The sequence below is a fragment of the Mya arenaria genome, chromosome 16 (assembly GCF_026914265.1).
Source record: "Mya arenaria isolate MELC-2E11 chromosome 16, ASM2691426v1".
Lineage (NCBI taxonomy): Eukaryota > Metazoa > Mollusca > Bivalvia > Myida > Myidae > Mya > Mya arenaria.
In genome coordinates, this window is record NC_069137.1 from 6,325,363 (window position 1) to 6,352,811 (window position 27,449).

Genomic DNA, 27,449 nt, shown 5'->3' on the forward strand with positions numbered 1-27,449 from the left:
ATAATAACTTAAGGTGACACTCTTATTCAAAATCAACATATACACATATATAACAAACATCAATTTTGAATAATAAACCTTAACTACTTACTAAATAATGCAATTATGGGAAATACCTATTACTGATAACGAAATTTTATCCGTGTATTTAATAGCTGAAAACGCAAAAATATTAAATGATTGGTGAGTGCGAAAAGATTTACTGTGATCTGCTATCGTCTCATAAGGTAGAAATAACGTATTTTTGGCATCTTTTTTAATTAAACTTGATATCCTTCATAAGAAACATTGTTTTCGACATTTATTCATCTCTTTTAGTATATTTAAACAATTGTACTAATTTTGGTAAATCTTATTTGGAAATAGGAGTGCATCTTTAAACATAATATTTCAGAACGCAAAGTGTCGCCAAAGCAACTGTGGGGAATGCAAGGCGGAATATTTTCTGAAGGATGCTTGGGTTAAGTGCCCGAAATTTAATGATGGTAAGACAATTAGTGTATTCTATTCTGTAACAGTAACATCTTATACATGCATCATGCAAATATGATGTCGTTTTTGACATTTCAAGAAGATAAATGTATCCTACAATTAGCCTGTAATTATTAATATGTTCATTGTGTGCTATATCTGTTTCAGTTGAGCGACTTCCCATCGACACAGTGGTGCGTGAAACGTGTGTACCTACAAAGTGTGACATCTCAGTCTGCCTTGGGAGGACTTGCCCGGCAGTGCCTAGAGCAGTCTGCAGGTATGGGGCGTTTTCCTGTTATTGACGAGAAATCAAGGACTTTTTGAAAAGTATCTGATATGGGTTAAAATTTGTCAAAAATCTATGTCAAGCTTTTTACTCCCCCACCTAGCATCCCTTAACTATAATTACTTGATTTTGCACAATTCTAACATCCTCTGTCTATATAATTAGTTATATCGGTGAATGTACTCAAACTTTTTTATATTTATCAAACCTACTTGATACTACATTTCCAAATCATACAGCCTGGTTAATATATATTATTGTTCTTTTACATGTTCATATACAACATTATTCTTTCATGCTTTACGATGAAATATGGGGTTTTAACAGTGAAATAACAACAGTGAAAATATCAATTTGATATTTTCACTGCAAAATAAGGAGTGAAAATATCAATTTTCAGAACTACTTTTAAAATCCTTTGTTGTTAATGTACTTGCCTTGGTCAAAACAGAACACTGGACTTCAGTAAATTATGTCAAAAAATGTTTAAAAAAAAGAAAGAACTATTTTATAAATTTAAATAAATATATAATTGGAAATTAACAACTTACCGTTTACTACCGGTTATCCCGTTTATCAAACACTTTACTGATCTTTGAAGCTGAATGTTCGAACATTTGCTTTCATTCCAAACAAATTACAGACAAAAACAACTGTTCGAACATAAATAAAATTTTATAGCATCGTTCAAATGTATTTTGAACTGTTAACCGTTGTAGTACGTAAAATGAGCTTCCTGGAGAACTCACACAACAATTTACAGAGAGATCCGATATTTTTTACCCCACCCACATCTCAAAATGTGTCAACAAACTAGCGTGGCATTTACTCTTCTGGAAAACAAACATTTTAAAGCGAAACAGACTGGTCTCCGACAGTAAGATGACTGAATATTAACTTACTATAAAAACACGCGTATATGCAGTCTTAAACTAAGAAGAATGGTTAAAATCCAATGAGTATCCACATTTGTTTTGCTAACACATTTGACCTTCCAAATTTTCATTCTATAAATAGCGGCGTACTAATTTGCTTAAAATAAAAAATGTTTTCATTATTTTTAGGAACATTTGTGCACTAATAATTCTTCATTTTTTACTGGTCATAAAGCTTTGCAAGAAAAAACGAGCGAATATTAAGCTATAAGAATGAATAGCAGAGAACTATTTCTCAGTAAACCGAAAGTAGAAAAGTTGACAGCTATAATTATGCACGAGGGGCGCCCCACGGGTAGCAGCGTAAAGCCCACCCTTTTCAAAAAAGGGGGTAATTCAGAAATAAATAAAAAAACAAATAAAACTTCGAAAATTAGCATAAAAGAAACAGAAAATTTGTTTATTTCAGTGTAAGATCGTATTTAATTTCACTCGTGATCATAAAAAAACTACATTTTCACTCGTGGCTTCGCCACTCGTGAACATATGTTTTTCTATGACACTCGTGAAATAAAATACGATCTTACACTGAAATAAACAAATATCCTCTATTTATTCATTTTTTGTCCTCAAAGTAAATATTGGAATTGCTTGATGAGAGTAAAATAGAGCTGTGAACTGGTTATTATATATAATGTTGGTAATTTTATTGATCTCAGACGTTTGACGGACAAGTAGTATAGGGTTATTTGAAAAGTATCGCCCTTAAGCCGGAATTCAGGAAACAGCTTAAGTCATTTACTAACTTCTGTGAAAAATCTTCTTTTTTCGGAGTCTTTTTTAATTAAACTACACATTCATTTAGGATTGAAGTATGTATATAGCCATAATGAAAAGAAATTATTTTATATATTACAAAGTTATTGTGTCATATGACCAGCGAGATTCTTAGCTCGGAAAACGACTTCAGATGTTTTATAAATACGGACGATATACAGTTTTGGTTTCCTTTTGATGTTACGGGCAGTAAAGTAGGGCTGCTCAAATAATATCGACCCCAGAGAACTAATGCCCATTTGCCTGATATAAATAAATAAAGTAAGACCTTTTGAATATAATAGGGGTCAGGGCTGGTACTTTACTCGGATAAATGTCGCAAGATGTTTTATGAATACGGACACTATTACATATAGGTATTACGTTTATGTTTTCTTCTGATGTAAACGCCTTGTGCCCCAATTTTTTTAAACTTCTTAAGTCCCTTAGAACGGGATTAAGCTAAGCTCACTTTATTTGTCATCTAACTATTTGCGTAATATTTTTTTTCTTTAGAGTTTTTTTAAGAGTGTTTATACCTTAGATAGGCATTATCTTATTTCAATCACAATAATCCATTTTTCATAATTCCAAAATTAATGAAAGTATTATTTTGACTTATTGAAATAAGCTACTTAAAACTGCTAAGCTTAAGAATTTTTGAGAAATTGGGCCTCTAGCTGTGCAGAATGCAGTTAAACTACACTCTCACAGATATACCATTTTTACAACTTTTTTTTTTGTCTTGGAAAGAGCAAATGTTTGCGTAAATATCTGCAAACCAATGATATAAGTTTGCTGACAAAAGATCAGATCGCAGATTTTCATTTTTCCTTTCGAAAATTAGTGTTTTATGGCTTAAACCGTTACGAACGGTTTAAGAAAAATGCATAAAACATCAATTTTTGAACTTAAATATAAAAATCTGCGATCAATTTTTTTTCAGCAGCCTTATATAACTGCCTTCCATGGATTTTCGCAAAAATTGGCTCGTTCCAAGACAAAAAATAAAAAGGATGTCAAAACGTTCAATCTGTGAGAGTGCAGCTTTAAGGCCAGCAACATAACGCATAAAAGGAAACTGAAAGTACACTCAATGTTATCTGCATTTAAATTCCATATAAAACATGATTAATAATTAACTTTCAATGTTGGTATCGTATTTGTACTTCTTATTTTCTTTATCAAAATGTGTAAATTAAGTTCAACTTTTTCACGAAATGTATTAAAACAGCGTTCCGGTCATATTTGTATACGTATACGCTTCGACCGGTAATGCCGTAATGAAAAGATTACGTAATCGAAACTTTGTTTAATCACATTCCAGAACCAACAATTGCAATGTTTGCGCACCTGCCTGGTTCCTTGACGATATGCCAGTAGATTGTGAAACAGGAGGTACGTACAGTGGCGTAGCTAGCCCTCTATTTATGTGGATTCATAAATGTGCAAGGGGGTACGGGGGCATGCCCCCTCTGAAAATCATGGTGCAATCTGGTGCATTCTCTGCATTTATTTAGTACTGAAAATGGGCAGTTTTAGGATCATGTAGTCAAGTACGTTAACTGCAATTGTGGCGTGTTTTTTTTTTGTCAGAAGCATGTGGATTCAGCCGCGTTCTCGCGTAAAGGCAGCTACGCGTCTGACGTACATAGCTCATTTAGAACATACATAGTGTAGATGCCTCTTCGAGGGAACAACATATTTCCACATTCTAAACGTGATAGTTTTCTGGGGGGTGTAAGCTTAATAATATCTGTCATGTGTTCCCGGTACGGATAGAAAAAAATCCGACCCGAGGGCAAGCCTCGTTACCGGATACGCAGCGTGCCCAAGGGTCGAATTTTTCTGTCCGGAACGGACACATATTTGTCTAACATACCTTGAATTTATTTTTTTGTGAAGAAAATACACAAAAAAACGATTTCTTGACAGCTTAATTACTAGCTGGTTATTGTTATACATGTACTTTAATATTGATGTTTAATGTCCTTATTCAAAACATTTTAATCGCACTTTGAAGTTTTCTGAAATGGATATTTTTCCAAATCAATTTCTGTGCATACTATGGTGGAACTACGCAGTAACAAATGCGAAAAGGGCAATCGCTTGAATATGTTCGTATTCTTATTTTAATTGTGGTTTGAAGTGGCAATAATATGCGGTGTAGAAAATTGAAGTCTAATTTAATGTACACCTAGTGTGTATGGGCCGAGACGAGGTGTTTTGAATGTTATACAGATATTTTTCCAGGCAATATAAGAATAATTATTGCGCTCAGGAAGAACGAAGACAAATGTAAAATGTATATCTAATTTGAGAAAGAGTTCCCTTCCTTAATAATTATAAAATTTCCTCAAAATTTGTTAACTTATGAGAAAAGTCACGATATTATTCAATCTTTAAATAGACATAAAAACCGATTTGATTTTATATACTCTTCCTAATTTATTTTATTGTTTGGCTCTATAGCGAAAATGGGTAAGAAAATAACTGCCACAACCTATTCAAAACACCAGAGTGCATACAACTACCAACATAACGTTATGAAAAGCATTAGAAAAGGTTTCATATGTAATAAAATAAATTGATGCCCGACTGAGTCAAGTGATTAAAGTGACAATCTCTTTCAAAAACAATACTATCACATATATTACATATATACATTTGTAGCTTTAACAACTTTCTAAATAATGTATTTTTGGAAAATAATAATTTCTAACAAGATTGTAACTGTTTATTTAATAGATTTATACGCAAAAATATTAAATGATTGGTGAGTGCTAAAAGATTTAATGCGAACTACTATCGTCTAAAAGAGTAGAAATACCGTGTTTTTTACACCTTTCTTACATCTTAAACTTGGTATCCTTCATAAAGAGCATTGATTTCGACATTTATTCATCTTGTTTTGTATATTAAACCAATTGTATTAATTGTGGTAAACATTTTTTTCCGGAATAAGGGTGCATCTTTAATAATTCGTTAATATTCTTCTTTTTCGCAGCATTTTTAGACATGCCAGGCCCGATCGTCAAATCATCCGGTAAGGCACCCGTGGCACCATGGCAACGCGAGTGTTCACAGAACGAGCCGCTTACTCCCTGTGGCCAGGAAGCTTGTGAAGGAAAGATCTGCCGAAACTTCCCCAACGCAATCTGCAGGTACGGCTACATGCAACTGATTATTTACACATGCGGAGTTCCTCAGCCATTTTTATCGAAAACAACCTCGGATGTATGCCGGTACATCAGTAGAAGTAGTTCGTAAAATTTGGAATGATATAATTAACTAAATGCAGTGTTTATTGATCTAAGTTTAAATTGATTGCCAGTGAAGTGTATCATTGCAAACATAGTTAAGAAGCCCAAGAGTTAAGGCATGAAGTTTAACTGTTAAATTAATTTACTACGCGATCTACTTGCAGCGGACTTAAACATACCAATTTCTGAGTATGTAAACCGTCCATGTACACCCGAGGTTGTTTTCGATAAAAATGGCCGAGGAGTTCCGAATGATTGTTTACTGTGTTGTATCCGTAATTAAACACGGAGTTATCGTTTTGATTGTACAATTAATAAGCAAGCCCATACACAGTGATTTCCCCTGACAAGCAGAATATGGAGTTAAGCTATATCACCTCTTTTTAAAAAAAAAAATGATTTATTTTCTCTGATTTCGGATCGTTTTATATCATTTCAATAATTCAAGGTGTATTGAGGTTAAAAATAAAATTCAGTGATAATTTACAATCTTTATCTATGAATCACGTGATATCCATTCTTGGTCACGTGATTTTTATGGTGGCAGTGATAACTGCAAGGGAAGTAATTCTGCGAGTAGTTCGGTTTTTAACACCATATAATCAAAAGTGGACGAAGGTGAGATCTGCAAAATAAACCCAACGCCAAATGCAGTAGAGGTTACACACTACTATTTTAACAAAAACTATATTAAGCATACAATGATACAGAACGTGATGAATATTCTGCATAAACTTCCCGAACTGCATTTGTAGATGAGATTGAAAACTACTATTAATTATATAAGATATATTACGTAAAAACATAGACATCAAATATTATCCTCTATGACACACTCAATTGACCAGCTAATTTGAACAATGCTCCGATACATTATATAAGATTCATTTGCAGAAATCTGCCGTAACTGGGCAATGTTTGATATTATAATTAAATTACAGTCAAACCGCGTTGGCTCGAACGTTTTTGGCTCGAATTCATCGTTGGTTCGAACTAAATGTTAAGAGCCCATTTTTATACTGAATATAAGAATTCCCGCTTGGCTCGAATTTTCCGAGGCTCGATGTTTTTTGACGGTCCATGGGAGTTCGAGCCAACGGAGTTCAACTGTAATGCCTGCTGCGTCTCAACTTATCATTTTCCATGAACATTATCAATTTGCTACGTAAAAACAATTCGGTTTTCCGTAAAAAGGCTAAATACCATTTTGACATTTTTGACAAATAAACGAGTGTTTTTTATGGGGGCATGATTATGTCCTCGCAATTAAAGAGTCAAGAAATTAATTGCCATTTGCCCAGGGTAAGATATGTCAAAAATCATTAAATGTCATATACCTGACAGCTGAATACATCCCACAACGTTTTATGTATTCGTACGAGTTTATTTTGATCTTTTCCTAGGGAAAAATGCGTTCACAAAGCCTTATATAAAATAACCATAATTTTACAGACAACAGTTGTTAACATAACTCATTAAAAGGTATTTGTGAATTTGGATAAAATGGTCTCTGCTGTTCTTAAACAAATTCGTTCAAACATTAATATTCTTATTTATTTAAAGCTGCTCTCTCACAGATATACCATTTTTACAACTTTTTATTTTTTTTGTATTGGAAAGTGCAATTTTTTGCGTAAATATCAGCAAACCAATGATATATGATTGCTGACAAAAAAAAATAGATCGTAGATTGATATATTTCCGTTCGAAAATTAATGTTTTATGGCTTAAACCGTTCTAACGGTTTAAGAAAAATGCATAAAACATCATTTTTTAACTTAAATATAGAAATCTACGATCTAATTTTTTTGTCAGCAGTGTTATATAACTGGTTTCCATGGATTTTTGCAAAAAATGGCTTGTTCTAAGACAAAAAATAAAAAAATAAAAACCTTCAATCTGTAACAGTGCAGCTTTAAGACAGTTTGCATAAATAATTTTGAAATTGTGGCTCTATCATTGTACTTTACTCATGTTATAAACGTAAACAATGTCACTGTCTGAATCCAGTGATCCACGTGCTATATTCAGTCTTAATTTTGTGAAACGGGACTATCTGGTCTTTTAATAGTTGATAAACGTGAATGTTTGTTATATCTTATCATTCTTTTCAAATTTTAGTGGCAAATCGGCACCTTGACTTTGGCCATTTATACATAGTATAAATATCGATATGGCCAAGACACAATCGTAGAATAATCATTTGAGCCTCTGAATTGTATTGTTTTTATCAATGACCTCATGTTTTCATGTTGTGCATGAATATGAGTCAATAAAAAAGAAGACTTGACATGACTCAAAGCCAGGAAGTGAGTCAAATTTGTAACAAAATCAAATGTGATTTTTTGGGTTACCAATTTTCGTAGACCAGAGATAAGATGCTTTGCGTACCACTCTATTATTATTATCGAACACCTGATGAATGAAAATGCGGTTACCGACCTACCCTCATTTTTCCAGCTGACCTCAAAACATGTTTTCATCTCATTGGTGTAGACTTTTAGAGGCCATAAGGGGATATTAATTTTCCAACTAAACACTCCGACACTCATTATCCATTTTCTTATACATATCATACACAAACCATGTGAAATCAAAATCTGCAAAAATCCACGAGAGTCGAATACGACATTCCGTATCAAAACGCAGTACTAATAACCCTTTTATCATATACATTACTGGTAAGATCACTTAAAAGCCACATGTTTTCATAATAAATGTCATTTTAACGAGGCACTATTTTGTTTTATGACGTCATTTTAACATCGCGCAACGATACTTGTTATGACGTGACGTCAAAAGAGTGGAATACGGATTACCTTATTTTGCGATATGTATTGCGTGTGGATTTATGATGTGTATATAATAAAAGTTGTTATTTCCACTTGTATATTGCACATCGACCATACACACTATACATAGTTTATAATAAATACAAATGTCATACAACATATTAAACACTGTGTATATTAAATTGATATACAAAACGTCCACAAGTCAAGTCAAACACATTATTTTTATAGAAAGTGTAATATAGTTAAGTGATGTAATGTTCAAAATATGCATAAAATGTTAAACAGTAAATACTACACATTTTTTTAGATAATTTAGTTGAAGTCTTAATAGTAATGTTAGCTGTAACAAACACCTAAACAATCAGTCTCATATCTTTTCATGTTCTTTTTGGCATAATTCTTTCTCACAATAATTAGTCATCAAATATAGGTTAGAAATGCATTTCGAACGCCAAATATACAAATGTATATATTATATATTCCCTACTTTTATGGTCAATAATGAGGAGTCAATATGTATTTCTCAAGATTTTCAATACATTCATTGAAGCATGCCCGCTATTAATTTAAATCATGTGAAGCGGTATATACAAACAATGACTGGCCCGTGAAGTAGATGGGTTTACATGTAAGGTCATGCAGACAACTAATGATAAATACGGTTGTTAGTATATACATACACAAATTAAGTGGTTATGCAAAAGCGTCGCATCAAACCATTTATGTTTGTGGGTATATAAAGTCGAACCCCGTTAGCTCGAATTCACATGGACCGGCGAAAAAACATCGAGTCTCGGGAAATTCGAGCCAAGCGGGAATTATTATCTTCAGTATTAAGAAATTGGTCCTTAACATTAAGTTCGAGCCAACGAACAATTCGAGCCAAACGAGTTCGAGCCAACGGGTTCGACTGTACTTAAAACCTTTACCTATGACTAGCCCTAACTTGCAAAACATTTTAATATCCTAAATGACCGTATCGTGACCTTGTTCAAGGTCAATAAATAAATATAGCATGCGTCTTTTCTATAACAATATAGGATGCTTTAAATCAAGTATGATTGATTATTTCTTGCTTACTCACCGAAGTTTATTTACAATAATAATTGTTTATTCTCTTTCTGCCCTCGCAATGTGTCATAACATGAATCAGTAAATCAGGTAAATATGTTCACGAGATTTGCATACACTGTGGTCATGCATTTTCCAATACTTCGGGATAATGCAATTCATTCTTAAAAGCATTCATGAAAACATGACGAAATAGATATATAGCTGGTCAACAGATCGATATATATTTCAATAATTGAAACAACTTACGGCTTCCTTAAATGTTTGTTTTTTCAAGTTCAAGAGTTGATGACGTCAGTAAAACAGTTTTTTTTCTAAAAATAGACCGTTAAATAAACAAAGCCTTTCTTTCGGTCAGAGGCCTAAATGTAGACAATTCGGTCCTGACATTCGGCTGACATTCACGACCTAAACGCTTAAGTAAGAGAAACTTTTTAAATTGCCAATTATGCCAGAGAGAAAACAATTGCACATAAACATTAATCTGTAACCTGAATATCATTCTTTAAGTATTCGTACCCATCCACTTCATAATTGGTTTGTATTAACAAAACTCTTTTCTTCTGGTTCGAATACAACTTTTGTTGTTCTTTACTTATGTTTATGTTCATTTTGCTTTATAGGAGTGTATGTCTTTGCTTGATAACTATTGCTATATTTAACGCAGTTGGGCTCCACAAACTTTAACCAGACCAACTGCGTTCATATTCCCACTATTGACATCAATTACAAAATTCATTACTTATATTTACACCAATATTTCATTATTTCTTTCTAGGAAAGATATAAAATACTTCATTTCATTTAAGAAAACCTTGCAGTGTTTTTTCTCTCACCAATTCCGTAAACAGAACGACCAGACCGTAACCAGAACAGTTTGTCATATTACATCACAATTACGTTGCGGAAAATTACTTTATAGTTGACACCTACTTTATAAGATGACTTTTAAATGTGATGATGAAACGTTAATGACAAAAACACATTTAACATATCATAGATTAAAAGTTTCCAACATGTCGATTAAAGTTGTTCTTGGCCTGCTGACACAAAACAAAACAAAAATAAGAAGATAAACTCTATTCAGTATATATACATAACCGATGAATCGCGGTCCGAACATATCCGAAGATGTTGCGTTTATAGGGAAAATATTCGCAAGGGATAACATTAAAGATGGAAGTTGAGGTGTCCCCTGGTATATAATTATTGGCATGATTTATTTTCCATTTTCAATAACCATTTATCAATCATTAAACCAATTGTTCAGAAACTGGTTAAAATGGCGAAATGCTCATAAACTTAGATTACAAGTATAACCGATATTGAAGGAAAGGTCCATCACAAAGGGTTTTGAGAAAATGAGGTAAACCGGGTTAAACAAAATATATTTAAAAATGAAAAAAAGTACAAACCACCTCGCATACTCTATTGTTTATACTTTTGGAAATTAAAGGCGTTTTTTGGTTTTAGCCGCCCCCCTCCTCCGACTTTCCCACCCCTCTTAGGATTTCCCGAATAGCCCAAAGTTTGGATCTTCTTATCTGGGTTTGGAGAAAAAACACGAACAGATGTAAGAGGTTTCACGAACCTTCTCAGAAACATTGCAGATCTCAAAAACGCAACAGTTGTTCCAAATGCACCAATCAATTGTAGCCACGGCACCCCTAGTTCCGGGGGTATACCAGGGATAGCCGGGGAAATGGGCCGTGTTTTTACTTTCCAGGTGGCCCCGCAGTGCCGGGGGACTGCGGTGGTTTTGTTTTTACGCCAAATTTAGCAGGAATTAGTCTTATCTAGGGTCCCTTGGGTGCGGGGGCATTTGGCGGAGTTTTTTTTCCAGCAGATTGTCCCCGCAGGGCGGAGACTTTGCCCGGGCTTGGCTGCACCAAAAGTCAAAGTCCCCGCTATTCCCCGGACCTGGGGGTCGTGGTTACAAATGACTGGTGCAAAAGCAATACAGATTTGAAAATTAACAATAATATGTTAAAACGTTTAAAAACTTTACCAATTTCTGAACAATCGCCCCTTGTCTTCGTAAAACATTATCAGTATGCTTAATTCTTCTTGTTCTTAATTGCGCATTTAAAATTAACTGTTTTTGGAATACAGCTACTTTTAATGACTGATCTAAATCGACAGAACACGTTCAATCAACAAACATATCAAAGTGACCTGCTCATGGTTTGTTAAATGCACTTTCTTTAATTACGGAATAAAGTGTGGCAAATCATCAGGAGTTTTAAAACAAAAATACCGAAAGCTAGAACCCTTCAGCAAATTTGGTATTTGCCCAAATATCGTTTATGAAGACAACAATTTTCATTAGCGTTTATAACACGATTGAAAATTAATTACTGCTGTGGTGTTGCGTGATTAATTGATTGATTGACATTATCACGTGATGTTATCAATGTATCCTTAATATGTCAACATATCCACCACTTTTGTTAAAGTCCCGGCGGCAGTGTGGACTAACAGGCTATTTTGTTTCTTGATTTTCCCGGCGCGTGTTCGACCCCACTAAAACCAAAATACTTCTCATGTCATACCTGTATTTTTTCTGCAATTTCGATATTATAGAGTAAAATAATAATAACATAAGTGTTTTCCGATGCAATATCGTGAAAACTAATTTTTGGTCCAAAAACATGAGCGAGTCACTTTAAGATTGTAAATATTTTTGGGATTTAATTCGTTAATTGAGTTGTGACTTCTATTGTGTTCCGTGGGTGTCGGCGATTTCCACAGTCTTTATACAAAACTTAATGCGGTCGGCCATTTTGTTTCTATTTATAGACCGGACGGGTGCGGTGGCTGTAGAGACACGTGGTTCCTTGACAACAAGCTCGTTGACTGTCTTAGCGATGGTATGTTTTATTTTTTCTTGACATAAAGGCTGATCACAAAACACACATTCTTTTAATTCACAAATAAGATGCATGTTTGACGTATTAGCCTCAAAAGTTAGCCACTTGTTTGTGAAATTTATCAGCTTTCGTCATCAAGAAAGTACGGAATTCGATTAGGGCCATCGACAGTAAATAACTTGAATTGAAACGCGATGCTCGATAGTACGATGCTGAAGCGATGGCCCAAATGGAATTCCGTAAAAAATTGTCCTACAGATGAAGATCATACAAAAACCAGTTTGTTTTTTTATCTAACCCCTGCGGAATGTTGAAAGTATATGGTAACCATAAGTGTTAGCGTACATGCGCAGTCGTATGATATTATTTCACTAAGATAACTTCAATGTGAGAATAAAAGGGTTGCATCTGTTTGCTCTTCCATCTTTGAACTCTTTGAATAAAACACATTTTTGAAATAGGAGAAGTTATTGCTCAGTTATTAATTATATATTATAACAATATCAAACCAAATGAAATACCGCGATACTCACTAGTGTAGTACCACGTGATAAATTACGTCATATATACTACGTCGGAAGGCAATATTTTGCTTAAAATGAAGACTTAAATCAAAGATAACTTTTCTTTTACTACACCATTTTAAATGAAACAAAGGGCAGTCTATGCCGCTTTAAGAGCCCCGCCTTCGTTTTATTACCGGAGTTCGATAAGGTGATTAGTTTCATTAAACACTTCGACAAACCTGTTTCCTAAACAATGTTTTGACAGTGCTCCGTCAGACGGCCGTACATGTATTGTGAAAAGGTTTGTCGAAGTCTTTTAAGAAACTAAAATCAATCAAACTCTGGTAAAGGACCGAAGGTGAGGCTCCGTAAGCGGCGTAGACTGCGCTATGTTTCATTGAAAATGGTAAAGAAATAGTGAAATTATCTTTGTTTAAAGTCTTCATTCGAAGTACAATACTGCCTTCCGACGTAGCATTTATGACGCAATTTATCACGTGGTATACACACACTGAGTGCGTATAACAAGAGATAAATCATCCCATGATTAAAAAAATAAAGATAAAAATGAGTCTACACATTTATTAATCAATAATCAATGACTTTGATATTTCCAGAATGTCCACCTCGTGTTCCGATCATCAAGTGTGTTGATGACCCATGCAAATACTTTGGTCATTACTGCCCTACCGCCGAGTGCAGGTAAGCATTATCATCATCATCATCATCATCATCATCCATCATCATCATCATCATCATCATCATCATCATCATCATCATCATCATCATCATCATCATCATCATCATCATTATCATCATCATCATCATCATCATCATCATCATCATCATCATCATCATCATTATCATCATCCTCATCATCATCATATTTTGAATGTGCGTCGTCGTCGTCTTCGTCATCATCATCATCATCATCATCATCAGCATCAGCATCATCATCATCATCATCATCATCATCATCATCATATTTTGAATAATCGTCGTCGTCGTCGTCGTCTTCGTCATCGGCATCATCATCATCATCATCATCATCATCATCATCATCATCATCATCATCATCATCATCATCATCATCATCATCCTAATCATCATCATCATCATCATCATCATCATCATCATCATCATCATCCATCATCGTCATCGTCGTCGTCGTCGTCATCGTCATCATCATCATCATCATCATCATCATCATCATCATCATCATCATCATCATCATCATCATCATCATCATCTTCTTCATCATCATCATCATCATCATCATCATCATCATCATCATCATCATCATTATCATTATGGACATTTGCTAATTAAACGGATATACAGATTTTTATAAAGGTATGATGGTTTCCATTACAGGGCTTCACAGTGTGGGAAATGCGAGGCGAAATTCTTCGCGGGTGGCCATGAGATAGACTGCGCGATGCCGCCAAAGGGTAGGTTATTGCAATGACAAAGAACAGTTAATTTAACTAAAAAAGACCTCGGAAATTCTCTATATCTTCAAAGGGTTTGTCATTGTTACTGGTAGTGTACAAAGTTAATGAAGCTGAAATGGACCCCGGACATTCTCTATATCTTAAAAGGGTTGCCTATTGTTGCTGATAATGTACATATTTGCTTTAAATGCAATGCTTTTACTGGTAGTGTACAAAGTTAAAGGCCTAGTTTAAGGAATGTTTGGCATAGTAATCCCATGCTGTGCATCTCCTGCTAATTGTAGTGGTGTCACAAAAGGGGGCAATTTCCTGTGTATTCTTTAATTGGCTCAAGGCCATGTAGGGTCCAGTTCTATAATAAGACTTTCAAAACTCGGAAATCTGATAAGAGAGATCAACACTGTTGAGTTTTTTTTGAACACATATTACATATAACAATTAATTATGATATAAAATGGAGCTTTTTTCGTTTAACCCATATCATTTTCATGATACACAAATTTTGCAACAGAGTGTTTCAAATAATTAAAATGTAAATTGTTCATGTAATATGTGTTTAAAAAAAACTCAACACTGCAATTATTGAACCATTTATGCCTTTAAAATGCCCACAAAGAATATTGCAGTTGAAGGGCTTTAGTTCGATTTTGATGAGGCCAGTGTGCTGCAGAATATGGACAGGGTCCTTATGGTTTTGGTGCACAGTTAATCGGGCTCTAAAATAATAAATATAATTAATTCGATGTTTTTTTAAAACAAATGTTAATAGGGGTTTGAGTTCGGTTTTGATACGGCCAGTATGCTGCAGAATATGGACATGGTCATAATGGTTTAATTTATTGGGCTGTAAAATAATAAATATAATTAATTCGACGTATTTTTTAAAACAAATGTTAAGTTGAAGTAGGTATCGGTTTCAACTACCAATTATATTAAATTTGTATGTATTCATGTAAGGATTCGGTCGTATTCTTTCTTGCGTTTATGCTGCACGCGATTAATTTTAATGAAGCGCGCAACAACGCTAAAGACATATTTGAATTTCTAGCACACCGGATAGGCATTTCCGGTGAATTCAGCCGTGCTGGAAAACTCCATCTGGCATCCCCCCATGCCAGATGAGTCACGCGCTGTGACGTAATACTTTTCATTTATTTTATTTTACACTCTTTGTAACCATAATTATGAGATTTCAATAGATGAGTTCCATAAACATTAACTTTACAAAAATATACCTTCAAAACAAAACAAAATAACCCTCAAAAGACGTGACGTACTGAAGGAACTTCTTGACGTATACAGTGAATAAAAGTTAGTGCGCGTCATGACGTCAGTAAACATCAGCGCACGCGCTTTTTGGTGAAAATACAAAAATGCGCTTTTCTATGTAATTTTTCACATAAAAATGTAATCTAAGGTGTGCTAGAAAAAATATCAATCATGTGTCATGTGTCATGTGTGTTTCCGTTCCGGATAAAAAAAAAATCCGACCCTCGGGCACGCTGCGTGGCCGGTAACTCGGCAAGCCTCGTTACCTGGCAACACAGGTGCCCTCGGGTCGGATTTTTCTATCCGGAACGGAAACACATGACAGATATTATTAATAACAAAATTAATCAGTTCATAGAAGGCAGTAGGTTGCATATGCTGGTTTCCAGGAGGGCGGATGAGATGGGTGTTGCCGATATGGGAAGGGTGTATCACCCACCAAAAACACTTTAGGTTTAGCCCTCGATATTGTTTACTAATAGGTAGTGATTATAAATAAAAAATTCATTTGTCATTGAACAGTTGTTTAATGTTTACAAATTATATACGTGTAATGTATATTTCGCAAATAATGTCCTCAATATTACGAAACCTTACAAAACCATACGACGATGAAATGATAAACGTCTAAACATGAACTATATTTGGAACCGTTCACGTGTATTCGTCAAGCTAGAACGTGATGAATGTATGATAAAAAAACATTTGAAAGCAAATACTTACAAATCAGCTGTGCCTCCTATAAATCACGTATTATATGAGCCATGTCAAGCAGAAAACAGATAAATGGTGTATGTTCTCTGTACATAAAGGGAGATAAGTGCGTCAAACATGAGTGTTTGTCCTACAAGAGAGATAAGTGCGTCAAACATTATTGTTTGTCCTGCAAGGGAGATCAGTGCGTAAAACATTAGTGTCTGTCCTGCAATCAGTACTTCAAACATTAGTGTCTGTCCTGCAAGGGAGATCAGTGGGTCTAACATTAGTGTCTGTCCTGCAAGGGAGATCAGTGCGTCTTCAGTGTGTAAAACATTAGTGTTTGTCGTGCAAGGGAGATCAGTGCGTCAAACATTAGCGTTTGTCCTGCAAGGGAGGTCAGTGCTTCAAACATTAGTGTTTGTCCTGCATGGGAGATCAGTGCGTCAAACATTAGCGTCTGTCCTGCATGGGAGAACAGTGCGTAAAACATGAGTGTTTGTCCTGCTTGATAATCTGTCTCCATTAACATGTACGCCGTTATTCAATTCACTTATAATCACTCATTTAACAGTGCGTTCGTCGAGAGCATGACGATATATTGCCATCGGTATACTCGTTAAGTTGCGTTAAAGTGTGTTCCATCAAGATCAAGCTTAGATCTTGCCCTTGGTATATTTCTTTGTTTATACATGTATTTCAGAATATCCTGCCGAGATACAACCGATATCTTAGTTTTAGTAAACTTGTATGTTTATGTTATATGGTGTCCTGCAGAGATAAGGCCTTTTGTAGACATGTTTGCTTATGTTATATGGTGTCCTGCAGACTTGTTTGTGTATGTCAGAGGGTGTCCTGCAGACTTGTTTGTGTATGTAATAGGGTGTCCTGCCGATATAAGACCATTGGTAGACTTGTTTGTGTATGTAATAGGGTGTCCTGCATTGGTAGACTTGTTTGTGTATGTAATAGGTTGTCCTGCCGATATAAGACCATTGGTAGACTTGTTTGTGTATGTAATAGGGTGTCCTGCCGATATAAGACCATTGGTAGACTTGTTTGTGTATGTAATAGGGTGTCCTGCCGATATAAGACCATTGGTAGACTTGTTTGTGTATGTAATGGGGTGTCCTGCCGATATAAGACCATTGGTAGACTTGTTTGTGTATGTAATAGGGTGTCCTGCCGACATAAGACCATTGGTAGACTTGTTTGTGTATGTAATAGGGTGTCCTGCCGATATAAGACCATTGGTAGACTTGTTTGTGTATGTAATGGGGTGTCCTGCCGATATAAGACCATTGGTAGACTTGTTTGTGTATGTAATAGGGTGTCCTGCATTGGTAGACTTGTTTGTGTATGTAATAGGGTGTCCTGCCGACATAACACCATTGGTAGACTTGTTTGTGTATTTAATAGGGTGTCCTGTCGATATAAGACCATTGGTAGACTTGTTTGTGTAAGTAATAGGGTGTCCTGCCGACATAAGACCATTGGTAGACTTGTTTTTGTATGTAAGAGGTTGTCCTGCCGATATAAGACCATTGGTAGACTTGTTTGTGTATGTAATAGGGTATCCTGCCGATATAAGACCATTGGTAGACTTGTTTGTGTATGTAATAGGGTGTCCTGCCGATATAAGACCATTGGTAGACTTGTTTGTGTATGTAATATGGTGTCCTGCATTGGTAGACTTGTTTGTGTATGTAATAGGTTGTCCTGCCGATATAAGACCATTGGTAGACTTGTTTGTGTATGTAATAGGGTGTCCTGCCGATATAAGACCATTGGTAGACTTGTTTTTGTATGTAATAGGGTGTCCTGCCGATATAAGACCCTTTATAGACTTTATTTTGTGTATGTAATAGGGTGTCCTACCGAAATAAGACCCTTAATAGACTTGTTTGTTTATGTTTTAGGGGGTCCTACCGACATAAGACCCTTGCTAGACTTGTCTGTTTATGTTATAGGGTGTCCTGCCGAGATACGACCCTTTCTAGACTTGTATGTTTATGTAATATGAGGTCCTGCCGACATAAGACACTTCCTAGACTTGTCTGTTTATGTAATATGAGGTCCTGCCGACATAAGGCCCTTGCTAGACTTGTCTGTTTATGTAATAGGGTGTTTTGCTGTGATAAGGCCCTTGGTAGACTTGTCTGTTGATGTAAAAGGGTGTCCTGTTGAAATAAGAACCATTATAGACTTTTTTGTTTGTGTTTCAGAATGCCCTGCCGGGATAAAGCCGAGATCTTGCCCTTGGTACACCTGTCCAGCAAACATATGTCCATCGAATAACAGGCTCATGTGCCAGTATGTGTGTATTTATTTACTTAAAACCTAAACTTAAATCGACACAATTTACCATTTAAGTAAGTGAATACAGTTGGTTCTTACGTTAAGCATTTACGTAAATTCGAGTTTTATTGCATTGTAAAATGATTTGTCTCGCGTCCATTCATCAGAACGATTAAGGATCACCTAAGTAGATCGCGTAGTGAATTCAATTTTGCTGTTAAACTTAATGACTTTACCACTTGGAATAATAATTATTTATGCAATAATACACTTCATTGACAAGGAGTTTGGACTGAGATATACATAATACACGTTAAAACACTACAATGTATGAATATTTTTATTTAAAAACAAACAAGCGAACTTCTTTTTCTGATGTACCGGCATACATCGACAGCTATTTTAGATGGAAAGTGGCTGAAGAGTTCAGAATTACTGTTGCGATAAATTTGATGTACTGTTATAATTATTATATTAAACATGCTATCTCTTCTTTTGCAGGATCGACCCTTGTGACGCGTTCTGCAATTACAATTTTATAGATATTTACACCGGAGAGACCGGTCCATGTCGAGTGTTTGACGGGGATGGCTCACATAAGCAAGATCGTGAGGACCGACAGAGGGCGATGGAGAATCAGAAAATACTAGAACAGCAACAACTACAGAAGTCATCACAACTAGCTCCAAATTTGGCTGATATAATGAAACCCATGCTCGCTGGAAATATTCCAGAAAAGAAGTCAGTTCACCATGAGCAGAAACTGACCCATGTTGATCACGTTGGTAAGCCAGTCTATGAGGAGTTAAAGAAAGATGTTGTTAAATCAGGCCCAATAAACGCTGCGCCAGTTTTGAAGAACGCTGGTCCTCCGATCCAGGATCCTGATCTGTTGTCTCTTTTGCAAGCCTTCCCCCATGAAATGAGAGTTATTCCATCAGAAGCAATACAGGGGGCCCTCAAAACTCACCCTAATGACATTGACATAGCTGCGCTTCAGGCTCAAGCTGTGTCTGAGTTTAGTGGAGTCAAAAAGGCAGCTTTCGAAACGCCAATTGAGCAATCGGTTCATAAAATAGCCGCCAAAGAACCGATGCACAAGGAATTGGTTAAGTTGACTGCACACGTCGATTCAACGGGGGGAAAGATCGTTAAAGCCCAAGAGACTCCACTGGACGTGTTGTATCCAGAACTAAAAGGAATGGTTCCACATGAAGCACCGCTGAACGTTTTGCCTAATCAAGAACATCTTCAAAACAAAAAGTTACCCATGACTGAAGAACCTCTCAAAACACATTCAGCTAGCAAACATATTGAATCTTTAGAACAAGAGCATATCAACCAAAAAATCATACATAACAATGTAGCTCCAGTTAAGCCAAACTCAGTTATCAAGCCGATCGGATCCGTTGCTTCAAAACCGGTTAACAAAGGTGTTCCAATTCAACCAATCGAGCCTGTGCAGCCGGTTCGAACCTCTTCTGTGGTCTCATCTGAAAGAAAGGGCGTTCCGATCAGTTTTTCGCTCTTCAATGGTTGGGCTAGTGGCTTTTAGCCAATGAGAAACGGTGTTACAAATTTGATTAACAGCAAAAGATTCGACGTTTTATATTGGACGACGGTCTCATCGGACACAAATCATTATCAACTTGTTTGAATGCGAACTATATGAAGATATTGGTGTATAAACATATATCGGTATTCTACTATTTAACGTTTGCGCTCCTTCCAATATTCTTACTTCTTATTCTTTAATTAATGATATCAAGTAATTTGATATTTCTGTTATAACATTCATTTAGAAATATAATAAGGCAGAACTCTTGAATATACTTCTCCTTTCGATTTTTAGTATTTCGTAATACTTTTTTTTATTTTAGTCCTTAAAGGTATTGTTTAAGGAATGTTTGGCATGATAATCCCCTGCTGGGCATCTCTTGCTAATTCCACTGATGTCACAGATGGGGCCAATTTCCTGTGTATTCGTTTATTGGCTCAGGGCCATTTAGGGTCCATTTCTATAGTAAAACTTCTAAAACTGTACAGCAGGATACTGGATAGAGGGATCAAGGCAAGTAGATTAAGATCAAGAAACAGAGGATGTGTACTATACACAGTTGATTTTTTTTGGCGGGGAGGGGCTTATAGAAGGCTTAAACTAAGCATTTAAACTAGGCCTTTAACAGTTATTTAAAAAAAACAATACCAATACATTACAAAATACATATCAGTGTTTTCTTATTATCGTTTTGTGAATGGGGCCAGTATCCTTAGACTTGTGAAAAAAACGATAGAAAACATTAACGTGTGAATTAAAGATAGTGTATTTCAAACGCAGAACTCTTAAACAAACATCCTTAAAGCTCTTGGGCTTGAAAAATTATAACAACCTATGACTGCAATAAGTGTATGAGCTAAAAAAGAGAGCCTAATTTTTGTTTAAAAAATATTGTGAAAGGGACCGCATTCAAACTATTTTTGTCGAAAAAACAGTACTGCATGTAAACTCCCAGGCGTAAAAACTGATATTTCTTTTCAAACGAACATACATGTGTATGATTTTTTCGCTTATACTCATCTTGCAAACTGTAAAATATTTGCGTTTCATATGGTTTTGCTTTTGTTGCATGTTTCCAAAATTTCATGTTGTTAATTATTTATTCCTTCATTGATCCATTAAAATGAACTAATATATACGATGTAGTATTTCCTCTCAACAAACAAACCACGACAAGAAGATATAGGTATAACACTTATTGTGACGTAAGCAAAAAATCGTGACGTCATAAATCCATTAAAATAAACCTATGCTTTTCGCTCATCACATGATCCCTGTCAAGCAGAAATGATATTTAAACTACTTATGTCGTTAGCGAGAAAACAAACTTCAAAGTTCCATTTAAATAAACCAATATCTTGTATATAGTAGAAGTTAGGATTTCCCGTTCGACCACATAATAGCCCCGAAAAGCAGAAACAGGTCTCATGGTAATTATTACGTATGCAAAAACACATGACGTCATAATTTCATTTAAATTAACCAATAGAAGTTATTCAAATGATTATTATGACGTAATAGAAAAATCATTGTTACATGAGACGAACAATAAAGAAGTGACGCCAGTTTTGCGAAGGTCAATTATAGTGATTTAAAGGGATTTATGAAGCCCAGAACATATCATAAAAACAAATAATTTGAGAATCATTTGTGCTTGTCGCGGTTCAACAATGAATGCCATGATAATGTCACAGAGTTAGGAAAAGTCAGACCGTATAGACTGACCGTGTAGTCAAATTGTGTAGTCAGACCTTGTAGTCTGACCGTGGTGTCTGACCGTGTAGTCAGACCTTGTAGTCTGACCGTGTAGTCTGACCGTGTAGTCAGACCGTGTAGTCAGAACGTGTAGTCAGACCGTGTAGTCAGACCGTGTAGTCTGACCGTGTAGTCAGAAAATATAGTCAGACCGTGTAGTCAGACCGTGTAGTCAGACCGTGTAGTCTGACCGTGTAGTCAGAAAATATAGTCAGACCGTGTAGTCAGACCGTGTAGTCAGACCGTGTAGTCTGACCGTGTAGTCAGAAAATATAGTCAGACCGTGTAGTCTGACCGTGTTGTCTGACCGTGTAGTCTTACCGTGTAGTCAGAACGTGTAGTCTGACCGTGCAGTCAGACCGTGTTGTCTGACCGTGTAGTCGGATTGTGTAGTCAGACTGTGTAGTCAGACTGTGTAGTCAGACTGTGTAGTCATTTTTTTTTCTTCACCAATTTAAATGAATCAAAGGACAGTCTTTGCCGCTAAAAGACCCCCGTCTTCGTTTTAATACCGGCGTTTGATAAGTTTTTTTAAGTTCCTTAGAAAACACGATTAACTTGTTTCCAAAATAATGATTTGACCGCGCTCCATTTGGTCGTGGTTTTGTGAAAAGGTTTTTCGAAGTGATTAATGAAACTGAACCCTAAATCAAAGTCTGGTAAAGACCGAAGGTGGGGCTATATAAGTGGCGTAGACTTCGCCATGTTTCATTTAAAATGGTGAAGAAATAAGAAAGTTATCTTTGTTTAAGATCTTCATTCCAAAATGTTCCCTTCCGACGTAGCATTTATGACGTAATTTATCACTTGGAATAAAAAAAAACCCTAGATAAATACGACCGGATATCGTCTCCTTAAATCACTTAAAGTCCGTACATTTTAACACCATAAAAGTCCGTAGTTATAATTCAGCTGTTGTTAAAGTCTATGTCATTAACAGTGTACAATTGTTCTTAAAACTGACAATAATATTTTAATGTTATCTTAAAGTTACAATTTCGTATTTCTCGTCTGACATGGCAACTATATATGACACTTTAACAAGATAAACAATTTGGCGGATCCGAGGTCTAGTGGTGCCACACTTGACCGTCAATCCAGGGATCGCAGGTTCGATTCCCCGTCGCAACACTAAAAGTACCTAGCGTCTTCCTGAAGGGACGTTAAATGAGGGTCCCGTGTGACAGTGCTATACACTGGTGCACGTTAAAGAACAAGGGTATATCTAACCAGGGTTACATTCTGTCTGCGCACTATGCTCCAAAAACCTAAAATGACTAAAAATCTTATCGGAGCACTCGCCGAATGCGAGTATAAATAAGCTTACACACACACACTATACAGTTTTATTCTTTATTTCCGTAACAACGCCATACTTTAACAACACTATTTTGTAATGATACTTTCATCAGTACATACACACGCATATTCAACATTCCTATCTAACCTCTTTATACAAATGTCTCTTTGCATCGTATGAACATGGATGCATTAGCTAAAAGGTTTTGTCTTAAAGCTGCTCTATCACAGATTGGCAGATTTAACTTTTATTTTATTTTTTGTCTCAGAATCAGCTAATTTGGAACCAAAGCCTTCCATGTAGTCATATAAGATAGCTCACGAAAGAACATATCTCCATTGCTTGGAAAACTGCCAAAATGCTCATTTTTCTTAAACAACATTAGTAACGTTCATAGCCATAAAACATCAATTTATGAGTTAATATTTATGCGTACATATGAAACATTGCAATCTGACGTTGAGTCAGTAGTTACTTATGACTGGTTTCCAGACATTACCGCAACAATTAGCTCATTCCTAACAAAATATTAAAAAGTTGTCAAAACTGTCAATCTTTGAGAGTGCAGCTTTAAGTGAAATGATCATCAAATGTTTTTATTAAGCATAGTGATAAATGTTATCGTCTATTAACCCCATTATAGGTGGTATTGTCTGCTATTTACTTATTATGAATTAAGGAAAATGTAGTATACATAAAGTTATTCAGGTTGTTTTTTCGTACCGTTAGTAACGCTTTTAGCCATAAAACATGAACTTTTGAGCGGAAATATAAAAATCTGCCATCTGATCTTTTGTCAGCAGTCTTTTATCACTGGTTTGCAGATAATTACGCAAAAGTTGGCCCATTTACAGAAACAAATAAAAAGTTGTAAAAACGGTAAATCTGCGAGAGTGCAGTTTAAAGCAAATGTATTAAAAACACATGACAAAATGTACATTTCATAAAATTGACAGTGTGTAATTTTGTATTCGGTTCATTTTATGTAATTAAGTTCTCAATTCATAAAACACTTTTCAATTGTTCAAAATTAATATAAACCTTCTTTTTCTCCAGACTCGGCCGAAAGACATTATAATATAAAGATAGACACTTAAGATTTGAGACATTCTCAATATCAAATCCAAAAGTAAAAAGTGAAAAAGTATTATGCCAAAAAAAAAAAAGAATTTGTGAAATGTTTGTTATAAAATCCATTGTATGGGATAGACTTTTTTCATAAAAATAAACATAACAAAATGCATAAATAATCATATTACTTATATAAGAAAGTTGATCAACTACGTTAAAATGCCAACGAAATATTTAAACCAAATTAATTGAAAATCAAGTTCAAAATATGTTGAAATTAAATAAAATAAAGGAAATATTAAAGTCTGAACAATTTTAAAAATCAACACATACTATTTCCCTGTGTATCACAGTTAAACTGAGCAAACTATTAATAAAATAAAACGATTAAAACGAAGAATAAAAGTAATCTAAGTTGTATTTCTTTCGTGTATTCGCGTAAAAGGCGTCAATTCTTGGAACTGAATTAAAACTTGTCTGCCAGAAAAAAATCTCAAGCTATTTTATTTTTATTTTTGTCAAACGGACTTGGTCGAAGGAAAATGTAGAAAGCAAGCGACCTAGAAATACGTAAAAATGTTTCCATTTTGTTTGAAAAGAATAGCGATCGATGGTAAAACCATTTTCCCTACAAAACGTATTCGCTAAAATGATAGTTCTGATTTATTATAACTCACCGTATTCATTCGCCTGAGAGTTTTTTCAGTGTGTGACCCCACGAATAGTTCAATTATATAACTATTTCAGTCTTTATGTTTTGTTTGGACGCATCATATAACATATATTAAATAAATTCACTAAATAAATCAATAAATGATTGAAGGCAACCAGCCGCAAATGCTTCCATAAACCAAACAATTAATACAACGTAGTCAGTGTGTGTGTACCACGTGATAAATTACGTCATAAATGCTACATCGGAAGGCAACACTTTTACTTAAAATGAAGACTTAAGGCAAAGATAATTTATCTTTTACTCCACCATTTTAAATGAAACAAAGGGCAGTCTATGCCACTTAAAGAGACCCGCCTTCGTTTTATTATCGAATTTTGATAAAGTGATTAGTTTCATCAAACACTCCGTCAGGCGGCCGTTTTGTGAAAAGGTTTGTCGAAGTGTTTTATAAAACTCTCTCTATCAAACTCTGGTAAAAGACAGAAGGCGGGGCTCAGAAAGCGGCGTAGACTGCGTTATGTTTCATTTAAAATGGTGAAGAAATATAGAAGTAATCTTTGTTTAAAGTCTTTATTCGAAGCGAAAAGTTGCCATCCGATATAGCATTTATGACGCAATTTATCACGTGGTATACATACACTGGTAATGAATCCCATCTTATACTGCTTGGTTACATATTCAATGCTAAAGTTGACAACAATTTTAAATATAGAATGCACAGTTTTATATTAAGAATGGAAAACATGTATGCACATGTACAAAAATATCTAAAAATAGATCAGTTTAATCTTCGGCAGGAATGAAAAGCTCTAATTTCGTATATAACCTTTTTGATGTGCTTGAAATGGCCGATATTTAATTTATTTTTTATGTTCTTGTGATCCATCATACTGTTTCGTGGCATAGGTATATTTTTGTAATATTTTTTTTGAAAAACAGTTTAAAGTCTTAAAAAATGTGTATATGCATATTTACCTTTTTTGACAAACTTGTATGGCAAAATATTTAAAGGATCACAATATAAGTTGATGCAAAAATATTTGTTTTGAACTTAATTTTATATCATGATTAACAAAAATAACTTTAATGAAAACAAAACAAAACAAAATGATTTGTGTCCAAATAAATAAAACATTAGTATGTATTAATGTGGGTTTTTTTCTTCGATTAATAGCTACGTGGCCATTCATTCCTAAGTAAAAGAAGCGCCAAAATAACGCTAATATTGTTTATTTGTACACACATCATATGTTTTTTTTAAACATTAAACTACATTTTGCTCCTTTAAGAAGCATTCGGTGAACTCGCAACATTATTAACATTTATTTCAAGAATTCAGTCATCAACATCATCAATACCAAGCACCCAAGGTTAATCACTACGTCATGATAATATGACGTCATTTGATTGGATCATGTGACATCGTATGTGACGTCACGTTTCAACCTGACCATGTGGCACCGCGGGCTGAAAGATAAGATATGATAGCATTAGATGAGATAATACGAGATAAGATATGTGTATGCCATGGGGAAGTATTCAGCAGGCTAATTGGCAGAAGATCTCCGCCAGGGGCGTACCTAAAACCTTATCAATTGTGCCGTAGTCTCGTAAACCTGGCGAGTCAATTAGAGGTATTAATTGGTGTGGTCTGAAAATGTTATATGTGAAGGTGGGAGCTTAAAGGGTCCCCTGCTGTGTGGAAACTTAAAAAATAAATAGAGTTAAAAAAACACACAACATTATGAAGCATTCTGGATGCTTCCAATAAAACGGTAAAAAATAATGTTGCGTGTTAATACAACCTAAACGACTTTGGCCTCTCCAAGAAAAAGTTCGGATGAAGTTCGACTCAAAAAACCTAGTTAATGTCTTTGCAATAAATCTATAGTATAAACTAACATTCCATTTTAATCTATAGAATAAACAACCCTTGCATTATAAATTATTTTTTTGTCTTGGCATGAACCAAGTTTTGCGTAAATATCTGCAAAGCAGTGACAAAAGACTGCGGACAAAAGATAAGATCTGAAATTTCCACATTTTCGTTCGATAATTAATGTTTTGTGGCTAAAAGCGTTACTAACGGTTTAAGAAAATTGTTTAAAACATCAATTTTTGAGCTTAAATATAAAACTCTGCGGTATATTTTTGTCAGCAGTCTTATATAACTGGTTTACATGTTCGCACAAATTGGCCTGTTCCAAGACAAAAAATAAAATAAAAAAGTTTTCAAAACGTTCAATCCGTGAGATTGCAGCTTTAAATATAAATACATATTTAAACAAAACTAACCTTCCATTAGATCTGCCATCAAGTCCGGATCCAAAGCAGGGTTAAACGCCAATTGAGGGTTGTGTGTCGTCATATATACGTTACCAAACATGTTATTGCGTCTATTATTCCTGAAAATAAT

General features: G+C 35.0%; 2 protein-coding genes across 2 annotated transcripts in view; one reads left to right on the forward strand and one right to left on the reverse strand.

Moving 5' to 3' along the window:
- The window catches only part of LOC128222272 (uncharacterized), a 33,209-nt gene extending 11,840 nt beyond the window's left edge, over positions 1-21,369 (forward strand). Inside the window, exons 5-13 of the mRNA XM_052931233.1 lie at positions 395-485; positions 640-751; positions 3,779-3,849; positions 5,459-5,615; positions 12,380-12,450; positions 13,574-13,658; positions 14,331-14,407; positions 18,601-18,688; positions 19,175-21,369. Coding sequence (XP_052787193.1) covers positions 395-485; positions 640-751; positions 3,779-3,849; positions 5,459-5,615; positions 12,380-12,450; positions 13,574-13,658; positions 14,331-14,407; positions 18,601-18,688; positions 19,175-20,228 — 1,806 coding nt within the window. The 3' untranslated portion in view covers positions 20,229-21,369. The remainder of the gene's footprint in view (positions 1-394; positions 486-639; positions 752-3,778; positions 3,850-5,458; positions 5,616-12,379; positions 12,451-13,573; positions 13,659-14,330; positions 14,408-18,600; positions 18,689-19,174) is intronic.
- Positions 21,370-23,335: 1,966 nt separating this feature from the next.
- LOC128222558 (trithorax group protein osa-like) overlaps positions 23,336-27,449 on the reverse strand; it is a 63,641-nt gene continuing 59,527 nt past the window's right edge. Inside the window, exons 14-15 of the mRNA XM_052931627.1 lie at positions 27,329-27,438; positions 23,336-26,500 (exon numbers count right to left, since the gene is read on the reverse strand). Coding sequence (XP_052787587.1) covers positions 26,475-26,500; positions 27,329-27,438 — 136 coding nt within the window. The 3' untranslated portion in view covers positions 23,336-26,474. The remainder of the gene's footprint in view (positions 26,501-27,328; positions 27,439-27,449) is intronic.